This window comes from Phalacrocorax carbo, chromosome 3 (genome assembly GCF_963921805.1).
Source record: "Phalacrocorax carbo chromosome 3, bPhaCar2.1, whole genome shotgun sequence".
NCBI lineage: Eukaryota > Metazoa > Chordata > Aves > Suliformes > Phalacrocoracidae > Phalacrocorax > Phalacrocorax carbo.
In genome coordinates, this window is record NC_087515.1 from 90,697,900 (window position 1) to 90,723,872 (window position 25,973).

Sequence of the window (25,973 nt, forward strand, 5' to 3'; positions counted from 1 at the left end):
AAAAAAACCTCTGGAAAAGAGAAAAAGTTCTTTTCACCTGTACAGTTTAGTTCTATGATCTTTCCTATACTTGTGACTTTCTGCAGGGTTGTTTCACATGTTGCATAATATATTAAATGATTATAAGTCAATGGTATCATCATGTGTAAGTAACTTATGTACTGATACCATGGCACCAAATAAAGCCTGAATTATTTAAATTGGACAGATCATTCTTCAGGAACACTTATTTTGCTGCAGACAAGATGTACTGAAGCACTACTTTGGTATTTCAGAAATTAAAAATGCCCTTTTTTGCATGTCATTGCAATAAGAACTATTTTTTATTTAAGTGTTATGCAGTACATGATACATACCTATCATTCCTAATAGATATTCCATGTAGTGTAAACTTGCAGAGGTTTCAGCAACATCTCTTTAAGTTTCCAGGCTGTCTATAAACCGAAGTGAGGATCAGGTGCTACTTACTTCTAGAAGTCAAAAGCTAGATTCAGTTTTGAAGCAGAAGATGCACACATGTAAGGAAGTGGCATAAACTGAGTAAATATAATAACTGCTTTAAAGGGAGAAGCTCTTTTGCCGTGTTAGATATGAAAATGTAGGGTTATTACGCTCATACAGAGAAACAAAAAAAATACAGTCCAATTTTTTTACTAATAAAATATGCACTACTTGTATCCATTTCTGCATGTGATACTAGATTTTAGCAGAGGGCATCTGTGCAGGTGCAGCAGAGTCTTTTGAAAGGCTTCAAAGAACTTGATTAGCCTTAACTTAAAAACAAAACCATAAAAAAAAAATACCCAAACACACACACACCCCCAACCAAAAAAACCCACACCACCCCAAAAACCTAAACAACACAACCAAAACAAAACCAACCCAAAACAAACACCCTTGGTTTGAACTGTGAGCTGTAGGGTCACCTGTTCCAGTTGGTCTGTCCCTACACTCATATTGTTCTTGAACTTCTCAGAGTAACTAATATTTAAAGTTCTTAAAATGGCATTTTCTTTTAGATTCCCTTATGAGCTTAGGTGTCTATCCCACCTACCATTTAACATAAGCATTCTCATTTTCCTGTATCATCATACTTGCCTAGAACCTTATTCAGAAATGGCCATAAATAATAAAGCTAGTGCCAAGCTAGCTGTTCCCTGCCATCTGTGGGCTGAAAGGAATTTGTGCCTACCTCAATTTCTGCAGCTGTTGCAGGTGCAACTCCAATACTCTACATCTGGACAGGAATAGGTGTTACTCTAAGGCTGAAGTGGTCCCAGCATAGAACTTATGACTAACTCCAACCATTCTGAAATCCCGCTTTATATGAAATCTGGAGTCTGTCCTTTCATGCTGGGAAGTAATTATAAGTAGTGTTGACTGACTACTGTGCTGTTGGCCTACAAGCTTATGTGGACAGAAGTGCCCTCTTTTGAAAGAGCCCAGGGTGACTCTCTGTCTGACAACTGGCCCTGCAGAGCAAAACCCAACACACATGACCATATGCATAGTGTATTCTCAAGCAGTACAATTCAAAACTCTTCAGTCCAGTTCTGTGTTGAATTTCTTCTACGTGGTATATGCCAGTGTCTGGTATACATACAATACTGTGATGTTTGACTAATTACGGTTTTTTTACTTGGACAACTGCCATCCAGTTTTTTGTTGTACCCTGTTATGTGAAAAATAGAATTATATTTGAAATGGGTTTTTTAGCAGACATTTTGCTACTAACTCATTTTAATTCTATTGTACAAGACTAATTGGCTTTCATCTCTTCTGTTGAAGTTTCAATGCATGTTCTTTTGAGCTTCTTAGATTCACTGGCACAAACTTGTTTTTAAAATGGTTGTTTTCATTTTAAAATTGACACTCAAGTTAAAGCATGTTAAACTTTTTCCTGTACTAGTTTGACAGTGCAATTGTAGTATTCCCCAACAGATGATTTTTTTTTTTAACTTGCTAACTTTGTAGCAGTAGAAAAAATGGCTTATATGGACATATTGAATCATTTAATCTCAATTGTGCAATCCTTTTGTGAAGAAAATGCTTGCCTATGGGGGTAGTCTAAATGGCACTGACCATTAGGACTACTTCATGGAATTAAGAGCTACAGATGGTGGCTTAAGCCTAGGAATAATGCTGTAAAAGTTCAGAGCTTGAAATTTAATCATGCCACTTAACAAGTGGCAATCAAAATGCAAAGAAAACTCGTGAGCAAGTTGTTCCAAAAGCCCAAAACACTTGTCCTCCCTGACTTGACTGCGTGGCCTTAGAAGTGATCCTTAAAGAAGGAGAGACAAACTGTGGCTGTCCAGTAGTTAAGATGAACTTTCTTGATCTGTCAGAAGCAAGCTGAGTAACTATAACCTATGCATCAGGTTATGGCTTCACAAAGATCTGATTAGGATACTGTTAAGAAACAAGTAAGTTCAATTTCTCAGATGCTGCATGATTGACGTGGCTCAAAAGCTAGAAACGGTAGATGCAGATCTCTGCCAATGTAATCGGATTGTTTTTCATAACAGTGCTCAAGTTTGCAAAGCACTATGCAAGTAAATTCACAGTTGCAGATTAATCACATGTATTATGGGCTTTGAGCATGCAAATTTTTAATATATTTATTAACACCAACTGATTGCCATATCTTTGCTCTTTCTTTATTAGTTAATTTTGGGTAGTACATGAGCATGCTGCTCTGGACCCTTATACAATGAGAATAATGCCACCTCTTACCCTCATTGTACTTCCTGTGGGCAACCTGAGAAGCTTCATCTTCAAACCCTGTCTAGAACTTGCTCATGTGGGGTTGGGGAGACAGTGTGTTGCACTGCATGACTCATGTTGCTGTCAGAGTAACAACATTCATATTGTATAAGGGGATCTACCTGTGCAATTTAACTTGGTTCTTTTACAGTATTTTTCTTCTCTTTATCCTTCTTAATTTCTGTTCTTAAACTGCACCCAAGATGCCTTTGCAGCTTCTCCTGGGGAAGCCCCTGCAGCAGCTGAAGGGGCAGCAGCACCAGCTCCCCCAACCCCTGTAGCAGCAGCTCTTGATGCATGTTCAGGAAATGGTGGGTTTTATGTCATTAGATAGTCTCTTGTTTTGCTGGCTTTTTTGTTTAAACTACATGGCAGTGTGTTTTTCTGAAATTTTCATAGTGTTTTCAATTGGTCAAAACAAACCTTAGACTGAAGAGCATGCTTAACAAAACTGCCTGTTTCTGAGTCCCAGTAACTTTATGCTTATTCAATAGTGCTAATAAATGATATTGGCAGTGCTGAGTTTTGTAAGCAGTAACCTCTTAAACCAGATGTTCTTTCATTCCTGTCTTTTTTGGCCTGTCAAACAGCCTTTGAAAGTTCTGTCCCTTAGTAACTAGACTGCTCAGCCTTTCAGATGGTCTTTATTTTGGAAAAACATAAGTAACATGTCTGGATAAATAGGCTAGATGTTAGAATGACCTCCTCCGCGTGTGTGCGTGTATTTGCAGTATGTGCATTGCCTGTAGTTGCTTTGTTCTTGACTTCCTCCCTCACTGATCCTAAGTATGCATACACATATATTTCCCCTCTCCTTTTTACAAGACCCCTTTGCCCCATCTGAAGGTAGTGCAGAGGCTGCTCCTGAGCTGGACCTCTTTGCTATGAAGCCAACAGAGACTGCTGTTCCTGTAGTTACCCCTACAACTAGCGCAGCCACTCCAGTTCCTGCAACAACTCCTTCTCCAGCTGCTGCTGTTGCTGTTGCTGCTACTGCTACTACGGCTACTGCCACTACCACTACTGCCACCACTTCTGCTACCGCCACCACCTCCGCTCCTCCTGCTCTAGATATCTTTGGTGGTAATTTTGTTTTTAACTCTTGGATTCTGGTGGATTGATCTGTCAGGAGTACAGAACAAACAAATCGTTGTTGCATGCATTCTGTGTGCTAGGCTTTCAAACCAGAGAGCCTGTTAACTCTAGATACGATGTGCAAAATTTGAAAGTAATGCTTGCAGTCCTGCCTTTCAAAAATGAGTTAAAGACATGTTATGTTCTTGGCCTTAGATTTATTTGAGTCTGTTCCTGATGTACCTGCACCACCTAAACCAGATGCTACTCCTAGCATAGATCTCTTTGGTACAGGTAAAGAGAGAATTCTTCCAATACTCTGCTGCATTGATGCTGTGTAATGGTTTAAACTGACTTCTCCTTGGTTTTTCTCTCCTTTCTGGAAGATGCTTTTTCATCTCCACCGCATGGAGCTTCTCCTGTGCCTGAGAGTTCTCTCACTGCTGATCTCTTATCTGGTAAGTGCTTGTCTTCACATGCCATCCTACAGACTTATGCTTTGTTTGGGTTTTTTTTTTCCTCAATAATTTAAAAAAAAAAAAGATTTCTTGCCAATTTACATCTATAAGCTGAAATACTAAGTTGTGGCTTTGACACTTTGGTCACAAGATTAGCAGCTGCTGAGGATGCAAACCATAAAGTGGCTGACACTGAAGTTGAGTAAGTGGTTGTTGAGAGAGTAAATCCTCCTCTAAGCATAAGAAAATTCTTAATAAGCAAAGCTTTCTTTAAAGTACTGTGGTTTTCAGTTGCTGTGTGAGAAATGCAACACTTTCTGTTTGCAGTTCCAAAGACTGTTACCTGAATTTACCGACCCTGTGGTTCAAACTGGTGGAGCCCATGTAGCTTTGAAATATTTAGCTATCATTTTTGCCTTGCTGATACTAAATATTATTTATCCTGTGCTTACTGCAGTGGATGCATTTGCAGCCCCCTCTCCTCTACCCACTGCTTCTCCAGCAAAGGTGGATTCTTCAGGTGTGATTGACCTATTTGGTGGTGGGTATTTTTCTTTCCTCACCACTTCAGAGTTGAATCACTTCATTTAATTACCTTTGCATTCGGCTAAAGCTGCATTTTCCCCTTCTCACAGCTTTTCTATGTAGCAGCATGGCTCATACTAGCATATCCAGTTCTTCGTACTGCACAATAACGAACTGCAAATAAGCTGTCAGTGTGGTCATTCTGTTGTCATGACACTTGCCATTCTGTCTTCAATTAATGCGTGTATGGCTCTTCCTCAGAGGTCCAATGAAAGTCTGTTGTGTTCTTTTTCCTTCTTTGCAACTTTCTATGGTCATGTTGTTTTCCCTCAGTTCTGTTTCTCAAAGCAGCTGAAGTTTTGAGGGTGACTTGTCTCAAACTGGGTATCTGAATCCCAGGATCTTTTTGGATTTGACAAGGTGGAAATGAGGATGGGCACAACCAACTCTAGGAGTGTTGTAAAACAGGAATGTTGCCTAGAATTAGTGAATTTTCAAACCTTAGTGAAATATTCCTCTAAAAAGACTTAATATGAGCCAGTAGATTCTGGCTACAATTACTCTAATCTATCATCCAGTGCATTCATCTAAGGGTTTAACCCTCTTGATCAGAATGCTGTGGTTTTTATGGGTTTTCTGAGAAGAGGCCCAACTAACAGAAGAGAGATTTCTTTCAAGTGCTGGTTTGTTGCACCTCCTTTTTTCCACCTGAGCTTTGCATTCATGGTACTGCTCTGCAAAAAAGATGGCCAAACACCTTCATTTTCTTCTGATGAATGAAATGGTTATCCTTTTGTCATCTTTTGTTGACAATAAGTGCTGAATTGATGCATTTAATAATAAACTTTTTACTTTTTCTTGATGCTTTCTGGAATTCCCTTTAGATGCTTTTGGAAGTAGTGCTTCTGAACCCCAGCCCGCAACCCAGGCTGCTTCTAGTTCCTCAGCTTCTGCAGACCTACTTGCTGGTAATAAAGAACTTCTAAAAACTTGTTATTTTAAGGCAAAACTAAGAAATGGTCTTTGAAGCCATTTATGTTCCTTGGGTGTAAATGGGCTTTTGCAGTGGAATAAAATTCTTGTTCACAAGATTTCTTAGTACTTTAGACATCTTAAATTAAAACTACAGTGGTTTACAATGGAGGTACTAGACTGAAGTACAAGTTAAGTTCCTAGATTGATCTTCTTCCTGTGCTCTTCATTCTCCTACCTCCTACCTACACAAACCTTATTTTTCTGTACTGTTCACTGAATAGGAGTGTATACATAAAGTTTCTTTGACTGTAGCAGTTCTTGGGTTAAGCAGTATTGTTAGGCTATGCTACTTGTTCCTTACTGCTAATTCCTCTTTGTTTCTAGGATGATTTAATTGAGGCAGCTTTATGTTGGGAGCTTGAACGACTAGGTAGCAGTTTTGCATTTAGTGAAAGAGAGTGGGGTGATGAGAGAGAGCTTTTCTGAGCGCAAGGGTCTAGAAATGATAGAGATCCTCTCCTTATGCTGGCTGAGATGAGGTCTCTGCTGGTGCTGAATGTGGCATCACTGTCACACCTATTTCAAACCTTGAATAACTCTGTCTTTGTAGTTTGCATCCTACAGATAAGCAGCTTCAGCCAAATTCTGTTTGTACCATTCTGCAAAACTTGTGCTATACCAATGTATTTTAGTGACTGTCGTGGTTGTGCTAAACAGTTGTGACTCCTCCCTGTCCCATTTTGAGTTTGCAGAGAACAAGATCCCAGCATGTCTTCCTCAGGTTTGAAGGAAACTAACGCACTTCTGGTTTGAGGAAGACTTGGTTTAGGGTCCCCCATGTTTCTCAAAGGTGAATTTGTCAGTGGAATTGGTTGGTAGGTTATCCTCTATAAACTTCAAAGATGACTGTTATCTTCATGTTGTACATGTACATGTTGTACATGTGTTTGTGGCTTTAATTCTGAGCTGGAGTGATAGTCTGCCCTTTAGGCAACTGCTAACCGTTCTAAGTATGTTGGGCCCCGACATCAGTTGCTGTCTGTATGTCTGCAGGTCTCTTATGCCAGTTTATATGTATCAGAAGTCCACCCCTATGTATGTTTTGCCTTTATATGCTTGTGAGAGATGCTTCATTGTATGATAAATAAATAACCTAAGTGAGATACCTCAGTATGTAATCTGCTCTAAGTGCTGTGAGTTGATACAGGTGGGTGCTTGCATGCTAAAGCCATCTCAGAAGAGGACACTTCAGCTAGTACCTGCTCTAAGTGTGGGCATTGCCTAGTTGTGCCACAGGAAGGTAGTAGTATAGAGAATAATAACATATATATCTGTTCTCAATAGGTTCCAGTGCTTAGTGGGACATACCAGATAAACGCTAAAGCTTTAGTACAGGCAGCTTCAGGATTTTAAGGTAGAAGGCCACCTTTTGTTTTAATATTGCTTCAGTAGGTCTCTGTATTAGTTAGCCTATGGGTAGCTTAAGGCCAGAGATCAGGCGTTGACTAGGAGATTCTGAAACATACCAGTCACTTGCAATTGTGTGCATTATTGGGGGACTGGGCGCAAAGATGTGGTTGGGAAGAAGCTAATCCTGCTTATGCTCCAGATGGCTTAAACCTCAGCAGTACGCTCTCTGAATCTGATGAGTCACATTAAATCAAAACCTAAATTATAAAAGGGATGATATAAGTCTAAACACTCAAGCAGACTTGAAGCGTTTGAGGTGAACAGGTGATTTTAATATTTTTTGTCATATATATTAAAAAGGGCTCCAAGTAGATTTTATTCTCTATTTGGTAGATACAGAGAGTCTGTAAACATCACAGCATACTGCTAAGCATTTGTTCATCCTAGATAATGGCAGATGTATAGCCTGCAGTGTAATCCTATTTTAAATTTAAGGTTGTCCAGTTTTCATATGGTGGCTGAAGGCTTGTCCTTCATGGTTTATGAATGTTTGGTTGTACTAAGAGTTTATACGCTTAATGTTATGAGTGTACTTACTATGCATCATTGTCTTAAGTGTTCTGCCGTCAAATAAATTGCTAGTATCTTCTTGTCTCACAGGAAATGTGGTGGAATTTTTTCATACTCTTCTAAGCCTCTCTGCAGACAAGACTAGAACTATGCCGATAAATACAATAGTCTAGCCATTTTCCCTTCTAGATCTTTCTATCCAATTACGCTGTGTGCATGTGTATCCCAGTATTCACTCTAATAGCATGTTCTTATAAGAAAGCTCACTTGAATATTTAAGTAAAAACAGCCTCAAAATTGGGCAGTTGGGGATGTCCAGACAACACATCTCAGTAACTTGGTTGCTGCTGTTTCTGCAGACTCACTCTGGGTCTTGTGCAAGCCCTAGACAGCTAGGAACTTAATTTGTTACAGCATTTTCATGGCTTCTGTTAAATACACAGGAGCTAAAAGCTATGGAATTAAGACCAGTCGTCATACAAACTTCACCTGAAGCTGGGGAGAGCTCTCTACTGTAGTTGGAGAAACAGACACTTTGTGAGGCTTTGCAAAAACATAACTTTCTAAACAGAATCTTACAAATGGATATTGTGTCATGCCCTGCTGCGAAGCTGCTTGTTCTCACTCAGGAAATTCAAAGGATCTAACTGAGCATAGGGTCTTTGGATGGTTCCAGTGCTTTAGGAATTGCTGCAGTCAGCTGCCTTTGGCATCCCTCTATCTTGTTAACCAGCTTCTGGTCTGATTCTTTGGAGATCAGTACTTTTTTGCTGGTAGTTGAATGCCTTGGGATAGGTGCTGAACCAAGGACAGAGTTTTTAGGTAAGGATCAGAGGATAGGCCAGCACTGGTGATGTTGTAGTGGTGTCTGCTGCAGACTACCTGCTCAAGAAGAGGCAGTAAAGGAAGCCTTTTTTTATGCAGCTGGAGAAGGCTTCACTATCACAGGCTTCGGCACTCACGGGCAACTTTACCCACCATAGTATGTGCTGGAAGAGCAAGGTGGCTGGGTGCAGGTAATCCAGGGGACTTCTGGAATGTAAGAGAGAATCTCTTGATGCGGGTGATGAAGATGTTCCAGAGTGAGTTCAGTGGAGGGCCATCAGGATGGTCACTGGTGCACATGACACGTGAGGAGAGGCTGAGAACTGGGTCCATTCATCTTTAAGAAGAGAATGCAAAAGGGAGGCCTTGGAGGTGTCTAAACTACATCACTGGAGTTTAGAGAAGTTACAGAGAAGACTAGCCAGGTTCTTCTTGGAGGTGCGCAGTCATAGGAAAAAAGGCAATGTGGGTGGGAAATTCCAGTTAAATGCTGGAACTCTCTTATTTTTACCATGTGGATGGTCAGATGTGACAACAGGCTCCCCAGGGAGGTGGTGAAATCTCTTCTCCTGGAGGTATCAAGGCAAATCTCTGGGCAACCTGATTTGATGAGACCAACTTTGAGCAGGGTGTTGGGCTGGCTGACCTTCCAATCTAAATTACCCATGACACATCTGCTTCAAGAACAGACATTGGAGAGCTGAGGGCAGATCTCTGATCCCAGTGCGTTTGTCCAGTTTCAGAGTTAGAATCTGTGAGCATGTGACTTGCTGTGGAGTAGGATTTGGGTGATAAGGACTTCTTGATGTCATAACCCTGAGGCAGGCCTAAGAAACACAGGGAAGCTCACACAGGCTTTTGAATTGCTCTTTACTTCAGACTGCAGAAAGCACAGGCTGCTCTGCTTCCTGCTCCTGCTTCCCTGGCTCCAGCCGTTGCCCTTGGTCAGTAGCATCTGAAGGGACCAGTTTAAGTTACAATCTAAGTGGTTTTGGTCATTGCCTGCAATCTGGCAAGCTTCAGCCTAAGGATGTAATTTATGAGGTGTTTCTAATCAGGTTGTGTTCTCCTGGACCTGTAGTGCATGGTCGGGTTTGCTGTCCTCTCCCAGCTGTGTCTGGGGCCAATGTATTTGTTCATATAGGCCAGGCGTTCCACAACTACAGCCTGTCTGCTGGTGGTACAGCAAGTTGGTGGCCTGGTGCCCAGGACCTGGTGATGGCACACTACTCTCATTTCCCCGCTGAGGGTTTTGGGTTGAATACAATTAGCTACTGCTAACTTGCTTCTCTTCTAAAATATGCCAATGTGTAAATAAGTCTGATGCTTGCACTGAGTGTGTGTGTATACATTTTTCCTATTCTTTCAACGTTAGTGAGGCGTTTGGTGTTTAGTCTTCGTTCTTTGAGAAAACAAAGTTTTTGGGGAGAGCATCTGAGATCTCAGTGTAACATTTGATACAATCGATGCTTGCAATTTGAATACAACTTCTGTATGTTTAGCTCTAGCCTGTCTCGTAGTTAAATGTCTGGCGGATGCTTAACTTCATAGCTGAGAAATGTGCCGTTGTCACTGTAAGATGTCTGTGTAACATGCTGTAACTGATATACCCTGCAATCATGGAAAGCAGTTTGGATAAAAAAGTGGTTAGAAAATCTTCAGAATTTTCTTTATTTTGCCATTTCTAAAAAGCTGACTTCCCTACTGAACTGGTAACTAAAGAAAGCTGAAGAAAGAAGAGGAAGAAAGGAATTAGTTGGCTGCTTAAACAACAGTGGTACAAACTGTCTCAGTAAAAAGACAGTAGCGATAAGGTTTTAATGGAAATAGGTGATCCTTTCTAAATTGGTAAGTTGTATTTGGTACTTAATTTCAACAACGTGGCTGTAAGAGTAGCATGCTTAACTTTTTCAGGTTTCACCGGTCTGAAAAGATCTGTATTTACTTTGGATGAGAACAGGACTTAGAATGGTCTGTACAAATTGGAGAAAATAATCTAAAGGAGAAACTTCAAATGAGTAAATGTTCAAGCTTCTGACCATAGGCAGCAGTGATCAGCTGGACAAATAAGGACAGTAGACTGTAAGGCGGGATGTTCCCTGAAAAGAAACTAAAGGCAGTGGTAGAGCACCTGCTTGTCACCGTCTTGTGCTCAGCTGTGGCAAAATAATATGCCTCCTACTCTGATATAGGGGAAAAACGTATAGCCTGCAGGTTGTGCGGAGTGCTCTTCCTGCAGTATTTGTGTAGCAGCAGGTGGAGCACTGAGCTCAGATGTGATCCTTTCTATGCAAGGGCAGCTGGGAAAGAACGAGGCTGAGAGACTGAAAATGTAGTATAGAGGTCTTGGCCATCACTTTCAAGAAGAGATTGAATAAGATGAATGGCTTGTAGACTAAAGAGAATTAAGAAGGTGTCATATGTCTGCTCTCATTTTGGCGGAGTCTTTGCATATTTAATCAGTTTACAGAGTCTGTAGATAATACAAATAAGCTTAAATTGCAAGGGAGATCAAATTACGTAGTGGTCAAGGGAGGAACTTTAAGAATAGTTAAGCATGGGCATGCATTGCTTGTAGACTAGAGAATCTCCATGAGTAGGGTTTATTTATATAAATAGGGTTTACAATATATACATATATATATATGCATTAACTGTAATCATGGAGATCCTCCAGCCTACAAGCAGTTCACTTGTGGATGCTATTGATCCTGCCTTGGCATGGGAGTGGGGAGGGGTAGCAACTTGAAGACATCTTGACAAGGGAGACCAGGGTGTTTTAAGATGGTGAGAGAGGCTAAACTGGTTTAGTAAACACTGCTGTCTGAACTGAGATTCCAATGTAGTTGATGGGTGATCATATGCTTTTCTTAAGTTAGTCTTCTGTTCCTCTTTTTTCTGAACTAATTCGTGTTTGTTGTATTCTGCTTGTAAGATTACCAACCTAGAACTATAGGGTATAGGGTGTAGTACTGGAAGAATTGGGTTCTCTACTCCATTGGCCTACCTCTGCAGAAATCTAAATAACAAACATTAAAATTTTTGTTGGTGACTTTCACAAAAGCTTAAATTCCCTGGGTCATACCTGGCATATCAAGGGTGCTTGTGTAGTACTGAGTTATTTACAATGACCTAGTAAGAATTGTCTCTATTATTTTGCCTTCTATAGATTGAGCTTTTGTTAGACCAGTCCAACAAGACTGACTCTAATGTCTGCACCTCTCTTATGTGGCTTTTTCAAGGCTTTGGAGGTTCTTTTATTGCTCCCTCTCCATCACCATCCCCAGTCACTCCAGCTCAAACCAGCTTACTACAGCCTAACTTTGATGCGGCTTTTGGGACAACAGCTCCAACGACTGGCAGTTCATTTGATGCATCAGGTGAGCCACAGGGTTTCTTCCTGTGAATTTTCTAGTGAGTTTTATGTGTTAGATAAGTTAATGGCACCATATTTAGGCTCTGAGTACAAGTAACATCAGTGATTTCCCTGTTCCTTCTCTACTGGAAGAACTCAGGGTGCTGTTCAGGCTGGTGTGTGCCCAAGAGCTCTCTGTACCCATTTTTTTTTATTCTACCATGTCAGTAAAAAACAAACCAGTGTAAACATCATCCTTGCATGTGCTTGATTGCATGAATCAGGAGTTACGCAAGGAAAACACTGTTCTGTAAATAAAGTATATAGGCAAGTTGTCTTGCTGCTGCTGCTGAAGCTGTTCTTGAGCTTGCATGGCACCTGAAGTTACACAAAATGGAGACTGAGGTTGTGTTCTTTGCCTGACAATAAGCTTAAACTTTCATCACTGCTATCATTTTGTTTGTATCTCTTCCATTCTATATTTTCCATGCTGGGTCCTTGCTACAAACTTAAAATTGGTGAGTTCTGCAACTGTACAAGAAAAAAAGATTGAAGTAGTACTGCTGCTTGGTTTTTTGGTTGCTTGCCAGTGCACATGCTACCCCTTCGTGTTGACTTAACATTAGCATGTACCTCAAATACAGATTAGAAGATAGAATGCTGGCATGAGATGTACCAGGCTGTTTGACTTCAAGGGATCTAAAAAATGGAGTTCTCAGTTAGATGACTGTACTAAGGCTATGTCAGTGTGGTTGGTCCTTCTGATCTCATAGTTGTTAGTAGGTTTTCCTGACTCCCTGCTGCTTGCAGGTGAACAGTAACATCTTGAGACTTTCAATCCTGTTGCTGTAAGATGTCATGGTATAAGACTGCCTTTGCCATAGTAATTCTGATTGGTGTTTGCTGCAAGATGTTTATTTTTAAAGCCTTTAAATGAATATCTCCTGACAAATGTCTGTGCATCCAACATCTCTTTAAGAATGGCTGTAAGAAAAAGTGTAATGTGGAAGTGTTGCTCTATCTACGTAGATTCAACTCTCCAGTTAAAGTCCTTTTAGGCTTGTCCTGTCATATTAGTTCTCATTGGTATAGCTCTTTCAGGATTACTGTACATTCAGTGTATAGTAAAATGAAATGCATGCCCTCGTTGGCATTACTTTTAATGTCAAACTGTGTTTTGGTAAGACTTGTGATGTGGTTGTCTGTGCTATATTTGTTGGAGCAACAGTGAAGTTGCAGATAGTGTATTTCTTACCACAGTGGCTGTTTCTAACCCACTTTCCTTTCACTTCCAGTGTTTGATGGCCTAGGTGATCTTCTTATGCCAACTATGGTTCCTTCTGGTCAGTCTATAGCACCTTCAGCCACAGCAACAGTCACTGCTTCAGCCGCAAGCAAAGGCCTTGGAAGTGATCTTGATTCATCTCTTGCAAACTTAGTAGGCAGTAAGTGACAAATGTTTGTTTTAAGTGGTGTGGCATACAACTATGTTACTGTTTTGTGGAGCTAAATGCCCGCCTAATTTAGCTCACTTTTTTCAGTGTCCTCCTGTTCCTCTGAGGGGATGAGGGAAGCTATGGGCAGGTATAAGGCCTGATTCAGATAGCTGGTAGTCTGGGGTTGTAACTCATCCTTCTTTGTGTCCAGGTTCTGAGTCAAGGAATGGGACCTGTTTGGTAGGTGTGATTTGTAGCACGTGAACGTCCCGGGTACATTCAGAGGCACATCAGACTCTTAACGGTGGAAAGGTGAAAATTGTCCAAAGCATCTGATAGCACTGTGGAATTTAAGCAGAAAAGCTGGTGGACACAAATAGCTAACTTCTTGCTTAATGAGAGGAAGAGTAGCAGTGGGGTGAGACATGCACAACAGCCAAGAGCAGACCTTCTCTCAGACAGTGAACTTTCCAAAACATGTTCTTGAAATGCTAAACTAAAAAAAGTTCTCTTTCCTCTAGCAGGAAAAGGGCTAGAGGCCACCTAGGCAAAGGTATACTACTACTGCTAAAGTTGTACTTTGGAGGATTGTATAAATGAAATACTCTGCTAGGATATGTAAAAATACCACAGCAAAGCTATAACTGATCTTATGACGCATACTCTTCTGTTGGGTGTCAGGGGAAACTACCATGGTTAAAGTCAGCAGGACTTTTAATCACTTGGAACCTCTTCTGCCAGTCATTTGGTATATCCAAGTTTGGGGGAAGAAATCAAACTTAGCAATTCGTGACCTACAGAACTTGTAGTGATCATGTGAAAAGAGTCTTCTTTGAAACTTAGCTTAAAACTTCTTCCAAAGAGTAATTAAGGACACTGCTTGGAGTTCCTGTGTATGATAGAGCAGATAAAACAGTGCAAAACTTCCAGGTGACATTCAGATTTATGTGTATAAAAATGGCTTTTTATTTCAGTATGTATAGTAAGGAACAGAAACTAGTGTTGTCACTCATGGTAAACAGTTTTGATGCTCTTAAGTGACTTAGCGTTTTATAGGCCTAAATATATTATTAGTTTGAATTGTTCATGGATCAAAAGTGGCTTCCTTGAGTATAAGACATCTGTACTGTTCCTCAAGAGTTTGTCCTGAAGAAAAGGGTAGATATGGCCAGTCCTCTGATGCTTTATAAATGAAGACATCCAAAACTTTGTACCAGCCCATGTGCAACGAAGTCTGAGCTGTTAATTAGACATGCTGTAATTTAATAAACACATGACACTTTTTCCCCCCCCTCTTCTTTTCATTACAATTTTCAGATCTTGGAATTTCTGGTACCACTTCAAAAAAGTAAGTTCAACTATGTTCTTTTAAAAAAAGAAAAATTTCAAATCTGTAGTATAGTCTTGCATGTATTTCAGTGTTTATGAAGAATCACTGAATTGGTCATGTGCCCCTACCCCTCCAAAAATCAGTTCAGAAAAATTCTGGAAAAAATATTATGTTCTGTACAGGTTTACTGAAAAATTAAGGTTAACTGTTCCTGACAGAGATTTTAAATTTGCTGGCTTTAGTCTGGCTCTCTAAAAAAAAACCCTGTAACTCACTGTCTTCATTTCAGACAGCTGATTTCCAAACAATTTAAATGAATTAATAGTCCAGATAAACTGTATAGCTGTCCTCAGTAATCTAGGCTAATATGTAATAGTTTTGTTATCTTTTTACAGACACTGGATGTGCTTTCGTGTAGGCATTGGAATACTTGTAAAATAGGAAAGAAGTTCATTCCATGCAGTGAAAAGCTGCTTTTTGCAAGAAGAAATATTTACAGAGTTGCATTTATTTTTGAATGTCTCTTCTTAATCTGATTGCTTACTTCTGTGCTGAGTCTTCCTCTGTATGCAAGACCAGTTTATGATGTGTGTACTTCAAAACGTGCTGTGCCTCTGTGGAGATGATGGGAGGGATATGTGTAAACACATCATGAGGTTTATCCCCCAAAATTAACTTCCTTCAATCTACCCCATCCAAATGGTCTAGTATATTCTGGATAGAGCAGCCTCTAACAAAACCTGGTTTTGCAACAGCCCTTTACTTTATGAAATGATTTGTTTCTCTTGTATCTATCAACTTTTTTCAGAACTGAGTGCTTTCCTCCTTCAGCTGTCTGAGCAAGATCTCCAGCAATGAAATGATCTTTCAAAGACTTCTAGCAGGCAGCTGTACTGCCTGGTCCCAGTAGAATAGGCAGTAGCAGTCCCTCTTCCTACTTTGCAAGGGTATATGCAATACTACATTACCTTTGGTCAATACTAAGTAATACTTCTCTTTAATTCTGACCACAAAGGCCATATTCGTGCAACTGACTTCAGTATAGAGTGTGCTGGTGTCTGCTGCTAACAACTGTTGAAACTGAGTGGCACTAAAAGCGTACCTTTCTGTTGATAACTTAAACTGCATATACCACAAACTAACGTAGCCGCAAGCCTAATGTTAATGTATACTGCAATTGGTTTTAATTTTCACTGTAAGGGTATGTAAATAATAGCTCTGTGTCTCTCCCTTTCTATTAGGGGAGACCTTCAGTGGAACGCTGGAGAGAAAAAGTTAACAGGAGGAGCCAACTGGCAACCAAAAGTAGCACCTGCAACATGGTCAACTGGTGGTGTCCCAAGTGGTCCATTGGTAAGTGGTTAATCCGTCGCTACCATGGTGTTGAAACCTCAGTATTTTATGAGACTACACAAGCATATGTGTAGGCACTGCACCTGTCTACTTTAGCTAAAAGTTTTTGCTTCTATATAAAAGACCAAATTTAGAGCTGACGTGAATAAATCACTGAGTTCAGGACAATGAAAATACGCTAGCATATGTATCAAGATGTTACTCTACACGTACACTTGCTACCTGTGGATGTTTCCAAGTGTGTGGCTAGCCGTACAGGTCTTGCCAGTACAAGGCCCAGGTTGCTTGCCCAAAAGATAATGGTATTGATCCAAAGGAAGGAGAGAAAATAAATAGGTTTTTCTCAAGCTTTCCTGAATGAAGTAGGTCAAAAGACTACAAAGTGTTCATACTGATCAGGTGATTGATGTTAGATTAGAAGTGGGAAGCTTGCCTAGCAGTGTAAAGCAGTCTGTTGGAAAAGTTAAGATTGCCCAGTAAAAATGTATCATAAGGCACAAACTTTGAGAGAAGAGAGTTGAATTGACCTAAAAATCTAAATTTGGCACAAGAGCAACTTGATCATGAGTAAGCTACGAGAGTAATCGGAAGAGGGGTCATACCACATCTCATCAAAGTTGCCCAGGGCATAAAACAGCATCTATGTGGAAAAAAGTTGGGTTGGGAAGGGAAGGGAAGGACTGTCAAGGGGGAGCACGACCAGATGTTTCTGTGACTCTAAGCATGTTCCAGCTTGTCCCTTAACCTTATGGCAGATACAACAATTCCCTGAACTTGGTACTGCATTGAATGTATTAGTTGTAACGTCAACTTTTTTTCTTAATAGAAGGGCTGGGCAATACTGTACAGTGTAAGTGAATTTTTTTTGATCTCTTATTATACTTACTAAACATGAAGATACTAACAGCACCTCACTTGCGCTACAGTTATTACCACTGGCTTAAAACTACCTAGAAGCTACCTAACATGGCTGCTCTTGGACTGTCTGTCCAGTGAACTCTTCTCAGGCAATGTGTTGAATAGGGTAGTAGTGATTAACCATTTCTGTGCTATAAGCTTGAAAATAATGGCTTTGGACTGTCTTTGCTTTACTTGGATATGAACTATCTGACTTGTACTACCTGAAATTTCTAACTTTTGAAACATCAGCCTGATCTTGTAGTAGTTTTACTATCTGATAAGTAACTAGCCTTTCTGGAAAGCTGTGTGGTTTTGATAGCATTTCATGGAACATGGGTGCTATATATATTTATTTCTTCAAAATCATGCACGTAGGTATTTCTTGAAACCAAAGAAAACAGACCTGCAGGAAAAATAGATATGGAGACCAAAATGAAGCTTTTTTCACGTCACTGTTGAACCAATTAAGTTTTGGTCACTTCTTCCCTTCCTTGTGACCTTTTACCTTCTGGATTAAAAACATCAGGATTTCAAAAAATCCTGTTCCCTCAAGCGCTCCCTGCGCTTTGAGGCAAAAGCAGATTCAGTTTGCATGGCTGTTTTCTTGGCAACTGCCTAACTGGATTTTGAGCTACAATATGTTCCTGTGGCTGCAGTCAGATCACAGCATCTGATGTCATTAATCTATGTCTGTCTTTTTCTTGCTTTCCGTACCTGAATGTCCAGATGTTGGTTTTAGTTTGGGGAGAGATGTTCTGCTAGTGCGGTATAGGTTTTAAATGAAATGCTCCCCAAAAAACTTACAGACTGGAAAAGAGTTTAATGATTATTAGCCAGAAACTGTAGGGTGTTTGCTGATTAATGAATTTGGAACAAGTTATCTTGACATGTCTTCCAGTTTCTTCAGAAACTGGATATTTTAGTCTGGAAGCAAGGATCAAGCAAGGGCACTAAATGCAGCATTCACAGAAGTGGACTGTTCAGTGAGTAATTCCAACATATCTCCAGAGACGCACTGTCCTTTGAACTGAAAGAGTGGTAGCTGCTCTCCAAGCACAGTGGGATATAACTGGCCAACAGTAGGCGGTAAGGATGTGGAGGCTCAGGCATGACCCTACAGCTTCTGTAATAGCTTGAGAAATTGTGCCAATATACTTAGGCCATACGATAGCAGTAATGAGGTTCCTAAAAATCCTACTACCATTTTCAAATCCCTTTCTTGAATCCTTCCTGCCGCTCTTCAGAGTTGTTAATAATTTGGATTGTATATACTTCTGCAAAAGGAGAGACTTGGATGCTTTCAAGGCCCTAAGGAGACTCTATGCATGGGAAGTTACAGACAAGGGAACCAAAAGGGATGATGTGTAGGTTACGCTAGGGGAGTGGCCTTGTTCAAAGATGCTGTTGTGCTGTGTATGCAGTCAGACTACTAAACTATCAGTTCTCTCTTCCTGAATCCTAGTGAAAGGTCACCTTTATTTCCTTGTGTTATTTGAATGAAAATCATAACAAATTAAACATATGAATGAAAAGCATAACAAGATACACTGAACACTCCTTAGTAAAGTATGTAATGGTTGTGATTGTGGCTTACGTGTGTGAACTTTATTCTTTAACTTAAATGAATCTCACTGCATAAAAATGCAATATTTTTTAAAATTGGAAACTAATTATAGCAGTTATTTTCCTTAGCTTTACAATCTGCTTAAGCTTTTACTAAAATACAGTGCTACACCAAGTGTAATGTCATCTATCAATTATGAAATTATGATGCTTTATTATACTATGTAGAAGGAGGAGGAGAATACATGTTTTCTTGGGCCTATTTTGAGTTCTGTTCAGTAAATGGACTCTGTTCATTAAGAGAATGGAGTCTGTCACCCTTGCTTTCTTGGGAAAAGCAAGCTGAGCATCAGCGCAGGGACTCATTCAACTCTTTCATTCTTTGAAGCATTGTGGTTTTGAAGTTAGGCATTATCTGCTACACAGCAGTCCTACTTCTCAGAACAACGCTGAGAATTCTGGAGACTCCCCGCAGTTTCCAGATGGTTGATGTTAGAGATTCTTCCATTTTTTAATTTTTTTATTTTTTTTTTTTTTTAATTCTGTAGACGGGAGCTGTGCCTTCAGCCAGTGCTGTTCCTGCCACAGGAGGTACTCCACCTGTCCCGCAGCCAGGAGCAGCATTTGGGATGGTGAGTCTCTTTTGTTACGCTGCTCTCCTTTCTCCTCCCAGAACTCGACTCACACTGCACTAATTTACAGCCCCCAGCAGGCACAGGCGTACCCATGATGCCCCAGCAGCCAGTTATGTACGGGCAGCCTATGATGAGGCCACCGTTTGGAGCTGCCACTGGCCCTGGTGTACAGGTAAGTGTCACTGATAGATGAGTGTTTAATTGCTCTCCATTTCTCTAGAAAGTAGCTTGTGTGTATGCATTATTTCAGTTCTAGCTGTAGGACTGCAGAAGAGCTTTCTTACAGTATCAGCTGCCTGATTTAGAATCATAGTATTATTTAGGTTGGAAAAGACCCTTAAGATCATAGAGTCAGCGACCTGACACTGCCAAGTCCACCACTAAACAATGTCCCTAAGTGCCATATCTACATGTCTTTTAAATATCTCCAGGGATGGTGACTTCAACCACTTCCCAGGGCAGCCTGGTCCAATGCTTGACAACCCTTTCAATGAAGAAATTTTTCCTAATACCAATCTAAACCTCCCCTGATACAGCTTGAGGCCATTTCCTCTTGTCCTACTGCTTGCTATATGGAAGAAGAGACCAACCCCTACCTCACTACAACCTCCTCTCAGGTAGTTGTAGAGAGCAATAAGGTCTCCCCTCAACCTCCTTTCCTCCAGACTAAACAACCCCAATTCCCTCAACCTCTCCTCAGAAGACCTGCTCTCCAGACCTTTCACCAGCTTTGTTGCGCTCCTTTGGACACACTCCAGCACCTCAATATCTTTCTTGTAGTGTGGGGCCCAAAACTGCACACAGTACTCGAGGTGCGGCCTCACCAGTGCTGAGTACAGGGGCGCGATCACCTCCCTGCTCCTGCTGGCTGCACTATTCCTGATACAAGCCAGGATGCCATTGGCCGCCTTGGCCACCTGGGCACACTGCTGGCTCATATTGAGCTGGCTGTTGACCAACACCTCCAGGTCCTTCTCTGCCAGGCAGCTCTCCAGCCACTCTTCCCCAGGCCTTTAGCGTTGCATGGGGTGGTTGTGACCCAAGTGCAGGACCCAGCACTTGGCCTTGTTGAATCTTATGCAGTTGGCCTCAGCCCATTGATCCAGCCTGTCCAGATCCCTCTGTAGGGCCTTCCTACCCTCAAGCAGATCAACACTGCCACACAACTTGGTGTCATCTGCAAGCTTACTGAGCGTGCACTCAATCCCCTTGTCCAGATCATTGATAGATATTAAACAGAACTGGCCCCAAAACTGAGCCCTGGGGAACACCACCTGTGACCGGCTGCCAACTGGATTTAGCTCCCTTCGCCACAACTCTTTGGGCCCAGCCATCCAGCCGTTTTTTTTACCCAGCAAAGAGTACGTCTGTCCAAGCCAACCATTGACTTACATGAACTGTCTTCATTTTTTTCGATTCCCTGTACAAGACAATGGTACAGGTTTGAAAAGTCTCCTACAGCTAACTACATCCAAGGTCTGGTGTTGGGGGAGATTTGAGTAAAGCTCAAAGTGGAACTCATAGGCATTTCTGTACTGTTCAGAGCTTGTCATTTACTGGAGTTGCATTCTGCATCTTCCCTCCCAGCTCACCAAGGGGATTCTTCAGAAAACTGACCTTCTGCTTATGAACAAGCTAAGGTCTCAAGTTCTTGGATGACAGCTGTTTCTCATTAAAAAACAGGTTTATCTCATTTAGACTGGTGGCTTGCTGGGTTTCTGTAGGTGCAAAACACTCAGGTTCCCTGAGTAAGGTGGAGGCAGGGGAAAATAAGGTCAGGATGGGAGAATCACTTGGCTCCATAGCGAAAAGGGTTGCATGGAACTCGAAAAACTGACACTTTCTGTGGAATAATTGATTACTTTTATACCTACCGGAGGAGGTATAATATAGTCGCATCTCTGGTACTCTTTGGGTCCTTATCTACACTACCAATGTAGAACAACCTGTACTTAAATGCCAGCTGCTGGGATTTTCAGATGTACTCTGCAGCGCCCACTCTGCTTATTCTGCACCTTGGTGTTTAACATCTAACAATCGCTTAACTTCTGTCTGGGTTGATGATCCTAATACCATTCTGTCTTGTGGGGAGAGGAGTGATTTGAAGCTGCACTGATTAGAATGTGCAGTTTCTGTAGCAGTGTCCATTAAACCAGCCAAACATTGTTAGCCCTGTGGTAAGGGTGGAGTCTAAACAATGCTTGAGCAAAATGGCAACACGCTGAACTCAAAGAAAATTTAGAACTTTGTATGCTTGCAGTGTGCTTGTGTGGGACCAGCTGTATCTACCTAATGCTCGTGTATCTTTGTCTGCTTTGGTTTTTTTTCTGCCTTCCTGGCCGGCATCTGTTAGCTTTCGCCAAGCCCAACTCCTGCTACTCAGAGTCCCAAGAAACCTCCAACAAAGGACCCATTAGCGGATCTTAACATCAAGGATTTCTTGTAAACAATAAGGTATTCTGTAGCTGCCTGCCTAAGCATGTTACGCTGTGGTACATGTCTGGCACACAGACGTTGATTAGGCTGGTAGAATGAACATGACTGTTAAAACTGTAGTTGCGGACGTAGGTAGAAACGTGAATGGATAGTGTGGGGGTTTAAGCAGAAACTTGAATTCTCTGTCCACACTCTTTAATTTTAATTTAATTAATTTAATTAATTTTAATTTTAAATTTTAACCTGAAAGCTTGACCTTTGGCTACTTTTTTTGCTAAAAGTGACTGCCAGGAAAAGTTATCTTCAATCTATAGCTTCAATTTTTTTGCCTTGTTTCCATTCAGTCCAAGGGCTCATGTGTTTTGGTGTTGGTGGGTGGTTTTTTTCATTCCCTTCCCCCTGAAATTAATACTAAAACAAATAGAATCATAACAGGGTACAAGTACTGGGGGCAAAACAGTGCTGAAGAGGCTTGTTCCAGTCCTGTGGGTGTGGAAATAGGTTTGGTATCATAGGTGTGAAGGGATCAAAAGAGGAAAAACTTCAGTGTCCTGATCACCAAGGGAAGGTTGTCTGTATCACTTAACTGCTGCTAACTAATGTTCTTCCCCACCATATGATTTTTCAAGTCACTGCTTTTCCGGATGCTAAAGGCATAGGGTCCTGAGCAGGGCTGTGTAGGGCAACAGTGTGGAAGAACAGAGAAGTAAATAAGAAAAACATAGAAGTAAAAAAAATACTGCAGAATGGAAGGAAAAAAGGCAAAAATATTACTGACAGGGTTTTGGAGAAAGATGTGGAAGAGGGCCAAGTGGAAACATCAGATTGAATTGAACACTTAAGCCAATTAAAAAATAATAATGTAGAAGTACAGTAGACATTTTGTAACTAAGACTAGAATAATTTGCCAGGTGAGGAGAGGACAGTCATTCCGTATCTTCAAAGCCTCCTTCAGAAGTCCCTTTTCTTTCTACCTAGAGCTTTATTCCAAGACTTGTTCTAAGCCCCCTCTGCACTGGAGCTAGCAGCAGCGGATGGGATCAGGCTGCCCTCAGCAGACACCACCCAGTCCCACTTCTCCCTTCTGCAAATTCGAGCCCTGGGGAAGTGTAACTGGTGCTTGGTGGAGATGGCCAGGAGTGGAGATGCACCATTTATTGCTAGGACTCACTGCTTTTGGCTTGGGTTTGTAGTAGACAGATTCATAACGGTCTGTGGTGAGACTGCTGCTTCACAAAAAACTGGTAACAACTCCTTTGAGAGGTGAACAGAGGAACAGATTTGGTGCTTTTTCTAGAACGTGCTTTATCTAACTCATTATTCTGTTTCTCACCTAATACTTTTCTTTTTTCACAGCTGCAGTTTTTCTGACTGGATGATAAAAACGTGCGTTTGGAGTCTACAAACAGATGCTCAGAGTCTCAAAGTGAGCCACCAGTACCAAACCCAGCGCTTACTCAGACTTTCTCTTCCTCCTGAAACGTGTAGCACAGCTGTGAAAGTGAACATTAGGAATGTGTACTACCTTAGCTGTTATCCCTACTCTCGAAATTTGTGTACTTGGGTTATTTGTGTTTTACAATTTAAACAATGGATGTATGTTTCTGATGCCTTCTAGTGCTTTTCTGAACCTATCCCACGGGGGCAGATTATGCAGCTGTTGTTTGGTGAGCCATTTGGAGCGATGTCTGTGGTTTTTGAAGGTTTCAATGTATATAACTTTTTGAGGACACCTAAAATTTCCCTAAGATCGATTTCTCCTTTATCTGTTACAAAACATAGTGTGATAATACCAGATAGTAAGGAAAATACTTATGAAATTGTGTGGAATACATTTTTTTTTTTTCCAGTCACAGGAATCTCAATTGTTGTGAAAAAATGTTTTATTTTTGTGGCACTGTATATGTTAAGATAATTTAAAGTAATATAAAGATAAACTTCCATAACAAATACCTTTTCGATGATTTACCAAGAATGAAAAATCACATCTGAATACCATATTTATTGCTGGTTTTTTAAAAAATCTATTTTAATTATTTAAGTTTCTGCATTTAAAATTGGCATATTTATCAGTTCTTGCTAAATGCACTGAAAATAAGTAAAGGGTCAGTTTCTCTCCATGTAGCTGGAAAAAGCAACCATAGTTCTGCTGGCATTAAGGGATTTAAAATACGAGAGCACTCTTTGGTATATCTGTAGTCAAAACATTACAAGTGATGTCGCTCATCTCTGTTCAGTTCTTACGTACATCTCTTAATTTAGTGCTTACCTGTGTATGCCTTAGGCTAGTGTGTTCTCCATTGCCCCGAATGCGCTGTGAGTAGCTTTTGTACTATTGGTGATTAGATTTAATTCTGATCCAGAGATCCATGCCCTTTACTGTACATACTGTGTTTCTTTAATTTTTATTTGTTCTCATACTGTTTCTGCTGATGGCTTGGCGTAAGATCTTGACTCTTCAATGAGGTCACTGTTGATCAGTGTTACAAGTGGCTTGGCAGTTCTCTGTAAAGGCATATCGGGTTGGAAAGATATTCACTTAAAGTCTTACAAATGAACTATTTAATCAATGTATGGTACCATTAAAAGTGGTTGTATCTGAATTTGCTGTGGGGATAACATACACAGTAATGGGAAAGTTCTATAAAAAGCTAATTTCAAAATGGCTCTTCTTTGTATTTCAGTTTAAAAAACAAAACAAAACAAAAAAATAACCCAGTGCATGTGTGCCCCCTGAGATGCAATAAACACCTTGATCAAAGTAAATATCTTGTTGCCAGTTTCATAGTCATTGAGATGTTGCACACAATAATACGCTTTGAGAAGGGAAAAATGCATATAGGCCCTGACACTGATTGCTGAGTCTGCACATGGTAATGGCTTTTGCTGATCTTTAAGCAGTACAGGAGAGAGCCATACGAAGCCAGACTGAGCACAAAGCCACTCACAAAGAGGGGAGAGGGAGAGAATTCTCTAGTTCGATCTGCAACACCTCAGGAGGCTTCAGTAAAGCTCTTCATCTCCTGAAACTAGAATAATATTGGAACTGTGAAAGTTCGTAGTGCTGGTCCTGATTTCTTTCCTGTGAGGTGTTATTCAGTGGCTTCTTGAGAGCTAGCACAGCTTTGGTGCTACAGGAATTGCTTGTGCTATGGTTCGTCTTATGGCAGGATGAAAGGAGGAGAAAACGTTTCATACAGTTTAGTACATCAAAGTCTCTCTGGTATGAGGTGACTAACTAGAGACCTTGATTTAGTAACAAAATGAAGTGATGAAGCAGTACTGAGTGCCAAGGGCTGCTTCGAAATACATCATAAACAACAAAACACTGAAATTACTTGATCATGCTCTGGTAAGGTTTGAATCTTGAATTGGATTTCCAAGACATTTCCAAGTTGTACAACCAGTAGTGTCATTGCTTCAGAGGTTTTTTTAGTTATTCATTTGGGGTTTTTTTTCTTGCTATTATATTGGTATTCTGAATTTATCAGGTTTGGCCTTGGAAGAATTTTCTTTTATACTTCAGCCTTAGGATGTTAAGTCAGGGTGTTCTGGATTAGAAACCTGTAAGGCCCAGCAAATAGTGAGAAAACACAGCTATTTGAGGATGAACACCCGAACAAGGTCAGTAACTGCACCCCTAGAAGTGCTTACCATGGTTTTGTCCATCCTTCCCATGTGCTGTGTGTTGCCAAATACAGGGAGCTCTCAACTTCTCACCACAGTGTTGTGCACGTCCTCTCAGAGTAAGGACAGCATTTTCAGAGGACAGTTATAACCAATCCTGTAAATATATTCAGACCAGTTCATTAGTGTCTCATTCAAATTAAGATGATGAATTACTACTCACTGAATTGCAAATGAGTATTTGCAATGTTACGTTTCCAGGGGCCAAACCTCAGCGTGAGGGCTCTTCCTTCGCCAGGTGCACGACCCTGCCATGCAATAATGCTTTTCTGCATCAGCTTCGTCCGTGTCCACAACCCTTGGTCCTTGTTCTTGTTAGTCTTCTATATATGTCACGGCCAAAAGCTCTGTGCAAGCCTGCAGTGTGTGTGGCATTTGATATCCTGGGAGAAAATAGAAGCCTAGACAGAAAGCAGACTTGGTGGAAGAGCAAGAAGCAGCTTGCACCCTGTGGGAAGTAAACCCCATGTATTTCCCTGGTATGCTGAGTAAGGCTAAACAAAAGCGACTCTTGTTCTCCCCATCACAAAGAAGTTGTGATGATCCTATAGGTCTTTTCCAACCCTAATGATTCTATAAAATCTGGCTTGCAAGGAAAACAAGTGGTTGTCTCCTGGCTTGTAGACAAGAACATGTTCTTGTTATCATCTGAGTTTCATCATCCAGGCACGAACG

General features: G+C 40.8%; 1 protein-coding gene across 9 annotated transcripts in view; it reads left to right on the forward strand.

Moving 5' to 3' along the window:
* The window catches only part of SNAP91 (synaptosome associated protein 91), a 71,922-nt gene extending 47,545 nt beyond the window's left edge, over positions 1 to 24,377 (forward strand). For 2 of the 9 annotated variants that reach the window (XM_064447707.1, XM_064447708.1), the window contains 13 exons: positions 4,057 to 4,134; positions 4,227 to 4,298; positions 4,756 to 4,839; positions 5,708 to 5,791; positions 11,846 to 11,983; positions 13,254 to 13,403; positions 14,712 to 14,742; positions 15,966 to 16,077; positions 16,904 to 16,927; positions 19,089 to 19,172; positions 19,243 to 19,347; positions 21,529 to 21,629; positions 22,968 to 24,377. In XM_064447707.1, coding sequence (XP_064303777.1) covers positions 4,057 to 4,134; positions 4,227 to 4,298; positions 4,756 to 4,839; positions 5,708 to 5,791; positions 11,846 to 11,983; positions 13,254 to 13,403; positions 14,712 to 14,742; positions 15,966 to 16,077; positions 16,904 to 16,927; positions 19,089 to 19,172; positions 19,243 to 19,347; positions 21,529 to 21,621 — 1,055 coding nt within the window. In that variant the 3' untranslated portion in view covers positions 21,622 to 21,629; positions 22,968 to 24,377. Of the gene's footprint in view, positions 1 to 2,969; positions 3,078 to 3,591; positions 3,850 to 4,056; positions 4,135 to 4,226; positions 4,299 to 4,755; positions 4,840 to 5,707; positions 5,792 to 11,845; positions 11,984 to 13,253; positions 13,404 to 14,711; positions 14,743 to 15,965; positions 16,078 to 16,903; positions 16,928 to 19,088; positions 19,173 to 19,242; positions 19,348 to 21,528; positions 21,630 to 22,967 lie in introns of all 9 variants that reach the window. The other 7 variants (XM_064447700.1, XM_064447701.1, XM_064447703.1 and 4 more) reach the window with 7 other exon arrangements.
* The last annotated feature ends 1,596 nt before the right edge of the window (positions 24,378 to 25,973 follow it).